The sequence below is a fragment of the Dromaius novaehollandiae genome, chromosome 5 (assembly GCF_036370855.1).
Source record: "Dromaius novaehollandiae isolate bDroNov1 chromosome 5, bDroNov1.hap1, whole genome shotgun sequence".
In the NCBI taxonomy this organism is placed as follows: Eukaryota; Metazoa; Chordata; class Aves; order Casuariiformes; family Dromaiidae; genus Dromaius; species Dromaius novaehollandiae.
The window spans coordinates 31239714-31252440 of NC_088102.1; the positions used below are offsets into that span (position 1 = coordinate 31239714).

General features: G+C 37.1%; 1 protein-coding gene across 6 annotated transcripts in view; it reads right to left on the reverse strand.

Annotated features, from left to right (window-relative positions):
• NUBPL (NUBP iron-sulfur cluster assembly factor, mitochondrial) overlaps window positions 1–12727 on the reverse strand; it is a 102426-nt gene that overhangs the window by 56746 nt on the left and 32953 nt on the right. For all 6 annotated transcript variants that reach the window (XR_010389371.1, XM_064512380.1, XM_064512379.1 and 3 more), the window contains 2 exons: window positions 12273–12312; window positions 12093–12183 (listed from right to left, as the gene is read on the reverse strand). Coding sequence is in view for 5 of the 6 variants with exons in the window: in XM_064512380.1 (XP_064368450.1) it covers window positions 12093–12183; window positions 12273–12312 (131 nt within the window). In the remaining variant the exon portion in view is untranslated. The remainder of the gene's footprint in view (window positions 1–12092; window positions 12184–12272; window positions 12313–12727) is intronic.

The following is a 12727-nucleotide window of genomic DNA, read 5'->3' on the forward strand; positions in this document are numbered from 1 at the left end:
CAATTTTGACTTATGCCATTAACTTTTGCTTCTACTAATACAGTAATCTCTGAACTTCAGCAGTCTAAGAAGATACTGTACCTGTTAAAGCCATGGCAGAGAGCTTGAAGGTACCTCCAAATGGGGAAGGCAGTTAATAGAAGATAGTTAAGAACTAATGGAATAATTAACAATAATAATAGTTAATAATAATAGTTAATAAGTAATATAAAAATATATATGAATATGTAAAAATAAAATATAAAATATATAAAAATACATAATAATAGTTAATAATAACAATAAAGATAATTAAGAACTAACTTAGATAATACCACTGGGAATGCTGATTTATTCCCACTATTCCAGGTATGCAGCGGCTCTAACCTATGCTTCAGTTTGATTTTCAGGTTCCAATCTGGAAGGCAGGGCACCAACCTTTTAGGCTCTGCAATGTTCAGCACAGCAATACCTACATCCCTTTTTGGATCTGACCTGTAGCAGCTAGAAAGAAAGAAAGGACTCCCTTACTAGTGGAAAAGAACAGAAAGAGTAGAACAGTGACATTATGTGCCCACAATACACCTTATTTTGAATTTCTTCATGTAAATAATGGAAGCTTCATTTAGGCAAGAAAAACAGTGCCTTCTCCTTTCCCTTTCTCTATCACCAGAATTTCTGTTTACCAAGCACTTAAAAACATGCTTACATCTCCATCTTTTTTCTCAAAGAATGAAGCTGAGTGGCATTTAGGCACAAAGTTCTGAACTGTGCTGAAGAGAAACAATTTAAATCTTCAAACCTCAGAACATTTTCCTTTAAAGCTCAAGGGAGGAGGGAAAAAAAAAAGAAAAAAAACACAATAACTAGTTCTAGCCCTAAGGCAGCCATTCTGAAAAACCATGAGCTACCTGCCATTTCTTCCTGCCCAGTGAATAAACCCCGAAAAACAGCTGCATGTTTTGCATTTGTTTTATTTTATGCAAAAGAGGCCAGACACATGCATATCTGTGTAATCTGTGCTAGAGATGAGACTACTGAAAGGAGAGCAAAGGAAACACTCTCACAGTCTGTTCCCACAGCAGTAGCTGCACAATCATAACCATGACAGCTGAGGAAACAGGCCAAGAAATGTTTGCTGTAAATATATTCTCACTCAATTGTTGGCTGTTTTTTTAATCCTCAAAGACTCTTAAAATACATTTATTGCAAATCCTTCCAGTTCAGTAGTATGGTGTTGGCTAATGTTTTTGTTTTCTTCTGCTTGTCCCAGCACTTCTTGTGATTGTCAATTCCTTTCAGAGACTGTAATCCCTTTTCATATCAGCTGCTAGTGCAAGCCAATAAAGCAACAGGTATCTGTATAGATCCTACTACAGTCATTAAAAAAAGAAAGGCAATAAAACAGGTTTTGTGGCTTCAACTGGGAACAAAAAGAAAAAATCAAGCTTACATTCATTCAACCATACCTGCCTCAAAACATACAGGCGCACTTGAGCCAAAGGGTTGGGTGAAAGTATATTCCAGCTCTGTAAGGAACCCGGGGGGGGGGAGGGCACGAAAGAGACAGAAGATTTCTGCCGTCCCCCACATGTCAGGCTGCAGTACCTCTCTGAATCTCTGTTTAGCTTCTAATCTGCAGGAAGTATAATCATGATTAGGACTGGTTTAGGCAGTTCTCTATGGACAGGACCCTTCAAGGTGATTATTAGCATTTGAGTAAAGTAGCGATGATAATACAAAGAATTTGCCTAAGGGGCTTTTCCATACACCACCACCACAAATGAAAGCTCAGTAAAAATCCATGTCAAGGTTTGCACTGATTTCAGGGGCTTTGGATGAAATGAGTTTGTTGATCCTTTAGTCTAAGCAAAATAAACATAACAAAAATCAGTATAGACACTTTTTGAAATTAATTCTTTTAAAGGATGAGTGGGTCATCTGTTTATCTTGCCCCAAATCAGGTTCCTTAAGTTCAGTGATAAAACGAGGCACTTCAGTTGACTCCCCCTGCTTTTACATAAAGACTTATTAAAGATTCAAGGAAAAAAAAATCTCACAAGTATTCAGAGCTATTGTCTGCCAGTTGTAGATGCAGGCCAGCTAAGTGCAGCCTTACTAGCTTATCAAAGCAGATCTCAGGGCTGTAAAGCTTGGCCACTATTATCACTCGGTGTTGTACCTCTTTTCAAGATAACTCACTGGCAGATCTTGACCTTTCTAAATAAAACATATACATGGATATCAATGATCCTATGTGCAGTGATGAAATGTCTGAATCTTTTCATTTTTATACTTTGGATAATGAAAATAAAAATAGAAAAGCATCTTAGCTCCCTAAAGATCCAAGTGCTCTGAAGAACAGTGATGGTTCAGTATCAGGGTTTTTTTTAGTGTGCAAAATAAAACACTTTTGCCTGGACTGACAATTTCTATATCCTATTCAGGCTAAGATAACACAAAATAGAAAAACAAAACACAAAAAATATTTTAAAAATTGCTGAAATTCTGGAAATTGTTAACTGTAATGACACTTCATAAGACTACTATATTTTAGAATTATGCACTGTGAAGTACAAACACATCTTTGTAGTTTAAACACGGCTTTGTTTAGCTCTGTGAAATGTAAGCTGTAAACATCCTGCCTCAATATCTCAATTACTTGCAGACTGGGTAAAATAAATACATGAACACTGTGAAACACAAGTCAATTTTGAAATCAGCAAAATTTCTCAAGTGGAGTACATTGCAGAAATGCAAATTATTATAGAAATAGGAAAACACAATAACCCGCATTTAGCATATACATTTTGGGTACACCTACTCTGTTGATAGGGGGAAAAAAAAAAAAAAGACAGTAGTGTTCAGACTCTTAAATGTGTCCTAAAAAGGCAAAAATATGGTAACGGTTTGAAAAAAATACTAACTGCTATTCATCTTCTTGGCCACCTTTGTTACAATTTTCCATTACAGTATCTCACCCTTTGCCTGTCCCATAAAACTAATGCCATAATGCAAGTTAGATGGAGTACCCTTCCTCAACCAAAAAGTGTTTAAAATCCACACTCCAAGAAAATATCTTTTTGCATTTTGCTTTACTGCAGTGCTTTTTCTTCACATGCGCTTTACATTTGCAATAAGAATAATTTTCATCATTGACTCACTCATACTATTCTGGGGATCCTTTCAATTCATTCAAAACATAGCTGCAAAAATTCAGAGCTATCAAGTTGTTATTGTCATCGTCCTCCTTATCCAATACATGTCATTCACTGCTGAATCCTAGTTCACCGCTTCCTCTCTCTACCAATGCACTCTCTCACTAATTTTATACTGATGAGACACAGTTTTCCCCCACACTACTGATAATTCTCTCAGAAAGGCCCAATGACATTTACTACATAAATGATGAAATACAGCAAAACTGGAACTCCGTGCTGAAAAAAAATCAACCTAGGGTTCTCCACACACTGTAGAAAAGAGCTGACTGCCTTAGATTGGATTTCACAGCAGTTCGCATCCCAGGCAGTAAATTACCTAAGTTGATCAGTCAAAAAGTTTCCAAAAGTCTCAGGCACAACCTTCTTTATGACATTGCTGCCCAGTTCTAAGACAGCTGATAGCACATACCAAGACTGGAATCCCATATCTTTAAACTTCTAGATCAATGTATTCTTCATCAAAACAGAGATTATGAGAGGAAAAAAATTAAAAATGTTTTTCTTTTCTTTTTTTTTTTTTTTTTTTTTGATTTTGTGGCTCATATTTAAGATGCTCATTTAAGAGAGAAGACTTATTTGGATTCAAATTTTCTGTCTCTTCCTTCAGGGATCTGATGCAGCACCTCTCATGTCTAAATGAACTGGCCAAATGACTGGGCTACAGCTACTGAGAAAAGGATGCTCTCAGTCATTAGGTTGAAACGTGCTCATTTTGACTGCATTACTTGTACACTCATTTGAGCAAGAGAAAAGGCACTATGAGAACATGACTGTCTAGCTTAGTGATTAGGCCACTCACATGACAGAAAAGACTGCATTCCAATCTAGGTTGACTGAATGCCCTAGCCAGTGATCTTCTCTGTGAAGGGTAGAACCATTTTCTCCTTTCTGAACCATAGGCTTTAATGAGATTTAAACATGATTCCCATGCTACATACTGCTACTCAAATAAGTAGTGGAATGCCTATTTTAAAATTAATCACAGAATCATAAAACAATTCAGGTTGGAAGGGACCTTGGGAGGTCATCTTGTCCATCTTCCTGCTCAAAACAGGACCAACTTAGAGCAAGCTACTCAGTGTTGCTCATCCGTGTTCTGAGTATCTTCAAAAAAAGGATTCTGCCATCTCTCTTTTCTGAGGTTTGATTGCTTTCACTGTAAAAAAAATTTTTTTCTTAGTATGTGGTACAACTTGTGTCCGTTACCTCTTGTGCTATCATTGTGAACGTCCAAGAGTCTACCTCTGTTTTCTCCATACACTCCCATTACATAGTTGAAGATAGCGGCCAAGATTTCCCACACACACACACCCTAGCCTTAAGATTAAGCAAAACCAGGTCTCTCAGCATCTCTTTGCCTATTATGTGCTTCAGCCTTCTTACAACCTAGATGGCCCTTCAGAGGAGAAGATATATGTAAGGTAACATCAGAAGTCAAGCAATTGTGCATAGAGCTGCAAAAGACATTTAGGATTTGATGGATAGCTGTTGCAGTGAATGCCTGTGGTATATTTACACATGATCTTAGGCATTCAAACTTCCCCTCAGGTAGTATGCTCTTGAGTTAACAAATTTGGTATCATCGACAAACACACATACTTTGGGAACCTGGAACACAAAATATATTGCGCTCAAAAGAATAAACTAATATGAAATAAAGTATAAAAATAAGAAGCTTGGATTTACTTGGAAGTTGTAAATACTAGTCTCTGCGTTTTAATGTACCACTCAAAATAACAACTCACTTCAATGATAAACACTGAAGAAAACTTCCCAAGTCTTAAAATTATATGGCAAAAGACAGCACATGGACAGAAGCAGGACAAAGGACAACTGTTACAAAACAGTGAGACAGTGAATCACGCAGACAGCTCAGCATATAATACCTAACTGCCTTACAGTGAATGTTCTTGTAATGTATTGCCTCCAAATCTTATACATGCAACTCCTGTTATTTTAGTACTGTTTCTCCTAGTTTCTCAATTGTTCTGTTTGTAAAAGATACATTTTTATATACAGGTAAATAAGACAGTATGAAATTGAAAATACACGTTAAAGATACAGAATTTATGAGATTTTATACAATGTGTTATAAACACAATAAACGAGATCAACTTAATACATACAGACAACATACACAGTTTAACGCAGAACATATGCAGTTAAACTGTAAATGGCACTGCACAGTAGGTCAGTATTTTACCAGGTGCAAATCAGATTCTGTCTTCGCACCTTACCCATTTTTCTTGTCAAGTGCAGAATTAACGCAAACTTAAAATAAACCACATTTAAAGAAAAATTGTCCCTGAATCCACACATGCAATCTCTCAGACTTAAAAGGCAGAAAGAGACTAGCAATATACATATAAACGCTTCTCAAAAGGTAGCAACTGTACATAATAATTTACTCTTTAATGAATATCAAATAAAAATCATTTTAAATGCCTATTACTCAATGTGACCACTTCAGGGAACGATCAAAAAACCCAAAACAGTATAGCCTTCACAGTTCTGGTTTTCTGAAAATAAAGAGAACAACACAGTTTCAAAGTTTACCTAATCCCCAAATCTTGATTAAACAATTTTTTCCTGTTCCCTTCACTCTATCATTGCCTTTATGGCAGGTTTTCCATAGAGGCTCTTAAAACATCACAGACTTCACAATTCACAGTCTGGTTAGTATTTCAAAGGCAAATTATCTATCTGTGTCTTCCCTACTTCCCATACATATGATACTCTGCAACTACCACGTATGGTAATTAAGCATCAGAGATTAATGCTGCAAAAAAAGATGTTGGTACACCTATGTACATATATACACATATGCACACGCTACCATATAAATACTACCACCATTACCTCTGGCAAGTGCTGGCTTAGAAATAGCGCTTCTCTTAGTAGAAGAGAACTTCAAATAGAAAGTAACACACAAAACACCATCTCTAGCCAAACTTTCAAAATTATGTACAACTATAATAATTACATAAACTCACTGAGTTAAAGGTTTTCAAAGGACAGGAAAGGATCTTCAGACAACAGCCCTGTTAAGCTCTGGGTTGATCCAGTAAAATCATTTTGGTTGGTTTTTGGTTGGTTTTCTGCTGAACTGCTGTTGAAAAGCATCAACAAATCTACTGGGGATACAGTCTGTTTATGCCCTAAACTGCAAGGTCGTATTTCCTTTCATTCATGTGAAACTGCTCTGCACTGGAAGTTTTTTGTTTGGTTTTTTTGTTTGTTTTTTATCATTTGCTTTCTGCTAACCTCCCTGCATTCATTCCTTTCCAATAATATCCCTCCCAGTGAAACTTTATTTTCTTTCAACACATACCTTTTCTAAAGCACAGATACTAAGGCAGCGCTTAAAAAAGGAGTGAGAAAGAGATAGAAGAAATGAGATTAGATAATAAGCAAAGTATATTAATGACTCATTAGAACTGAGCCACTCCAGGAACAGGGAAAATGTGTTCATTCTTCTCAGGTAACTATAAGGAGCCATTTCAGCTCACAGTACATTTAGCAGTGGTGAGGCCTTACTTGATGGTACACCAAGGATGCTACCAATGCACAAGACGTTCTTACTGCTTCAGAAGAGCATGATAGAGCAAAAACAACAGCCTTGTCATGTAAGATCTGACTAGTCTGCAAAGACATAGGTTTAATTGTCACATCAGGGTAAGAAATCCTTAAAAGACGTTAATCAGCTAAAAATCCCTGCCCTGGAAATAAAAAAAAGACTTCTCAAGGCTAGTTACAAAGGGACTGTTCACATTTAGAATTAGTGAAATCTATTAACTCAAGTTGTCTAGGCCTATGCTTTCTTCTAATAAAAAAACCACTTTCCCTAATGATGTGACAAAAGTACAAGGAGAACACTAAATGCTGAAATATGTGCTTGTATTTATATCTGTAATCCATTTCTATTTGATTATTTTTAATAGAACAGCTGACTCATCAGCTGCATATTGAATTTTTTTTCTCTTTCTTTCTTTGGATTTCAACTTGATAACTCATGTAGAGCAAGATAGTTCAAGGTCTGAGCAACCACCTCTTGCTCTCCTTTGTTGTAAAAGCTTTACTGATTACCGCCTAAACAAGAAATTCCCTCCACTTGTATTGCCACTATGACTATAGCAGCTATAAAAATGGTGGCCAGCTGCAGTACCACTTCCTCTCCATCAGTCTTTTGGCAAAACGATTGCCAGAATATAGCCCAGGATGTCCAGCAGCCAATCTTGCTGCTCATGGACCAGGTCAGGACTGCACCTGCACCTCTGTCCTTGCTCCTTTTCCCCTGAACTGTCAGGATATCTTCTGACAGAAATGGGAATACACTAGAAAACTTATCAAACCAGCTATACGGGGCAGAGGTAAGGACCCATGTAAAGTCATTGTTGTAAAAGCAACAGCAAGCTTTGCTTGCCATTTTTGCCTTTTTATAGCTGATTGAAGGTTTCCAAGGCTCTTTGTGCTGAACAACTGTCTACCTGATCGTTATTTCAACAGACCTTCTCAGAAACATTACCATTCAAGTACAGACTTCAGGTGACTCTCGAAAAAATCAGGATCTTTGCTGTACCTAGCCTGAAGGCTGACCAGAACTCGCTGCCATGACAAATACACCAAGACAATGCATTTCAAGGTAACCTGTTTAATCTGAACCAAGTACTACAGAACTGAGTCAGGTCACACACAGCAAAGGAATGAGTGCTGAATGGGACTACATAAAACAGTAGGCAGCCTCCAAAGTGCAAGTTAAGTGGGAAATGAACAGAAAAAGTCTAGTGCCACAGACGACACTGAAAAACTATCAAAATGTAAGCTTCTTTACCTGGGCTTTAACAATATCTTTGTAATAAAAAACATTTCAGAGCCACCTTTTAAAAAACTCAAGTAAACCAAAAAATACTCTTCTCTGTCTCTCACATACGGGCAAGGAAGATTCAAAGGAAGTGTTAACAGAGGTGAAAAAAATATTGTATGAAGATAATTGGTGCAGGAAGACAGGGAGAGTTAATACCTGGGTTAAAAAAATGATCATCCTGTAATGTAAACAGGCCTACAGTACATCTGATCGTATTAACCAATAAGTAGTTTCTCAGCCACAACTGAAGTCAGATCATATGGCCTAGGACAACTGGCCACTGTAACTTCAACTCATGTAAACTAGAGATATATTTAACTGAAAGAGTTATCAAGTTTTCTGAACATTGTATGTTCCAATACACTGTAATTGACATTTGCTACGGGTAAAAGTGATTTCCTTATATTTTTCTTGTTCCTTCAATGACTTTTTTCTCCCCCTTTCCCTCCTTTCTACTGAGCTATGCCTTTATTACAAGTTAGAACATTACATTATGGAACCAGTATGCTATAAATTTTATTTGATTTATATGCTAATTTGATACACATATGTCAATGTATACGTAATACATGTAATACAGTATTACCGTATAAACTGTTAACTCCCTTTCGTACTATAAGGCCCATTTCCTTCTAGGTCTAACTATGTTCCAGGAAAAACACACCATGTTGTTTCAGAGAACTATCCTTGCTCAGGAGATATGGATTACCAAAGAAGCACCAAGCACTAACATGGGCGCTCAGTATTACCGCCTGTTACCTACCAGTCTGACGTTGCAACACACTAGAACAAATGGAGCATCTCAACGAGACATGCAGCAAAAAGAGAACCTGGATTTAAAAGGTGGTGTTTATCTGAAAAATGATACATATCCTGGCCATAACAAATAGAACAGCAATGAGACGAAAAAGCACAAGGGACTCTTGACTATGCTGAAAAGCCACTCATCCACCCAAGAGGCAAGACCAGAGAAGGACAGACAATCATATATTACAAAAAATGAGGTTTGCAAAGCCCTCTGATTGCTTGAGTAGGAAATCCTACATGCAATAAGTATGTAATGAAGCACACATATGTATATATACAACAAATTTATTTTCCAAAATAAGAATCTGAGAGACTTAATAAGTTGCAAGAGTAAGAGAAACATTTAAATACTCATTAAAGTCCAGCTCTTCTAAGTTAATGAGTTAACAAGTTAATGAGTTAACAAATCTCCATTAATGAATTTGGAAACTAGGCCCATCAGTGCTTTATTGGAGTATCTGAAGCATGATAAACTGCAGAACAGATTCATTTGTATGAAAAACAAAAAAACGAAAAAATAAGCTAGTGAACTACAACTAAGGTCCAAAGTTATTCATAGACCAAATACATAGTCTAGACGCTCAAAAAAACCTAACAATAAACACCATTATACAACACTATGAATGTTTTTAATGTGAAGGCCTGGGAACCTATATCTGAGACAACCAATTACATAAAATGTTTTTTATGTGGCTGACTTAATATTTTATCAGCTTGTCTTAAAGGAAAAAAGCTCCTTACACTCAAGTTACATTACACTATAAACCTAGATTGGGGGCTAATCTAGATAATTTATATGTAGCTATGGAAAGAAAAGGAGCTACTTCCTAAGAACATGTTTTAAAACAACTACTACCAAGTTAAACACGAACAGAAGTATTTTACTTTTGCAAGCAACTTTGTCCTGTTGAACAAAAGGTAATAGCTAAGACCAAGCATCAACAGATTAAAAGAAAACATGGATCAATTTCAGAGCCCCCAAAAGATCACAAAACCATTTCCAATATATAATGGACTGGTACAGTCTTTAAAAACATTATCACACGCTGTGGTCCTCTCTCATTTAGGTGTCCCAGGCTATAACTCTATTAGCTCTAGAGTTAATCCACTCTTGAGACTGACTAGTAATTATGCCAGAAGGGAGATTAAAGTCTTTAAAACCAAAATAGTATGTGTCAATCTGAATAATTTATTAGTCATTTTCTAAAAACCACTTGTACATTAGAACCTGTTGATGCTTCCTGTAATCTGTGAGTTTCTTTCTTCCCAGGAGAAGAGGCAAACAACTTTTTCTACCCCAGATTTGAGATCAGCCTGGTCAACATACAGAAGCAAAATGCTTTCAGGGAGAAGAAATTTAGCTGTTAAACCCTCCTCTTTCAGAAGTTAAATTCCATTGTCAGGGAAATCACTAATGCCCTCAGCATTAAGGGACTCTGTCTCCTTCCTACAGCATGATCTGCCAGAGTGTAACTGCTCCGCCAGTTGCTAGGGAACAACCAGCTCATTATATGGCATTATCAGCACCCCAGACAAGGAAACTGGCACATGCTTCCCATCTGGGGATACCACCGACTGAAGCAACAGCACTGCAGTGCCTGCCAAAAGTCTTTAGTCTCTCAGGATCTGGTATGCGAATATAGCAGGTGCTAACTTTAGCTCTACTTTAGAAGTCTTCAGTTCTGTAGTCGTTGCAATACTGACCGATACCATGCAGCACATGATGAGGCTGCAACAGCTTTCCACAGTTACTGGCATGAATGCCCTTTATTTTTACATATCAAGTCTAGAAAAAGATGCTCTTCCTTAAAATTTGTTGGACATGTGGCTTTTCTGAGCAGGGCAGCATTTGCCACTACTCTAAAGTCTGTGCTAGAAACAGAGGAGAACTGAGTAAAACTAGGATGGAAACAGGCTGGGGTAAGGCGGGGGGGAGGGTGTGCCTTCCTAGCTTTCCTTTCAGTCATTAAGGGAGCATATGATTTGGAGGCATTTACAGAAGACATACAGAAACCTAGTGATCTCCAAGCTGTATATATTAAATCCCTGGAATAGATGCCAGCATGAACAATTTGGGCCACTTCAAAGTCTAAACATGCAACCTTAATGCATTTCTTTCAGCCGTTTGTCTCATTAGCACTTCACGGATCTACCCACAATAAGAGGAAAATAAATTCTGTCAAGAAATAAAAAAGCCACCCTGCTTCCATATGCCAGGAAATTTATTAACTAACAATCTATCTGCACTGTGCAGAGACAGTATCTAATAATTTTCATGTAGCTGTCATACGTCAAATGCCATCAAAGCATTCTTAGTCCTGGCGAATAAACAAGCACATAAGGCAATATGGCTCTAGATATGCATAGCTACATTCAAATGCTTAAGCGATTTCAAAATACCACAATTTTTTACAATTGCCTAAAAAAAACCATAAAAAGAATGAGAAGAAATGCAGACTGGGGTGTTTCACTCATCAAATGCATAGAACAACTAGAGCAGCTCTGAGGGGCCTACTGAAGTGTAAAAAGTATCAACTTTCCCTCTCACCTGAAGTTAACATTAAATTCCCTTATTCTCAGAATGGTTATAAGGCAATGGAAGTTAAGTGGAAGTCATATTTGTAAGTCATAATAAATACTTACAATTCACAGGAAATGAAGTGAAAAGAATAACCCAGATCATTTTAATTTGCCTTACAACCACCAGTTCTAATGGCCAAGGAAATCATGCTCCAAGGGCAGGAAACCTGCACATCAAAGGAACTGCTACTGAATATGGACCATTGAAAAAACTGTATCAGTACCAAACCATTGATCTTCTAGGTTCATTTGAGATAGCCTCCAGGGATTTTTTTTATGCATATCCCTCGTAGTTTGCCTAAATGATGAAACTTTCATAAGCAAGCAAGATTGCAAATAGCACTCCTGTCTGTGATTCCTATCAAGCTTCCACAGGGAGATTTGTGCTATATGGTTCTCCAGCAACTAACAACATCAAGAAAATAAATCCTTAGTGCACAGACATGTTCAGAGGCCTATCAACAATACAAGCCCATACATAAGATGAAAACACAAAAATGCTCTCCACCACTGCATGAAATAGTATTATGAACATTCATATATCAGCCAAATGCATTTTTAATAACTGTTCAGTCTGAAATACAATTGCAAATGTAAGTGATTTGTCTATTACGCAAACAACATTTCAAGTAACTCCTTACCTGTCTCAGCAATTTCTCAACAGCAGACATTACCATGAGCCCCCTCCACACAACTGGAGCAGTCTCTTCTATCAAAAAACCCATAGACATACTGAAACAGTAAAGCAAAAACTTAGCTTTCCAACATGATACCAAGTATATCTCTAAAAAAGTTAGATTTATATTAAAAGATATGCTCACCATGCAATGCCATAGTTCTTAAGAGGCCTCATTAGGTTTTCTAAAACAGAAGCAAACAAAGGTTTTGTTTTTACAAAAAAATAAGCTTAGACAAAATTTAAGAGCAGTCTTCCTCCTCTGCCAAAATGGATATCTATTCTGCCTGAGATCCCAGTCCCACTTTTTCTTAGGTTGCAACATTTTCTGGTACCACTCAATTCTTGCGAGCATAACAGTGTATTTGCCCATAATTCAATGTCACTTTGTACTGCCAAAACCCAGACTTCAGCTGTTTATATGAAATCCTCATGCTGCAACGCATAAACCCCCTGTTGGCAGCCTTCTACTGCTGCAATATTTTCGTAAATGCTGAGTCATTTACATCAGAACAAAGTCACAAATTCTCACAATGCTATGTCATTTTTTTTAACTATGCTATTCAGTAATCTCATGAATCAGAAGTCCATTTTCTTTAA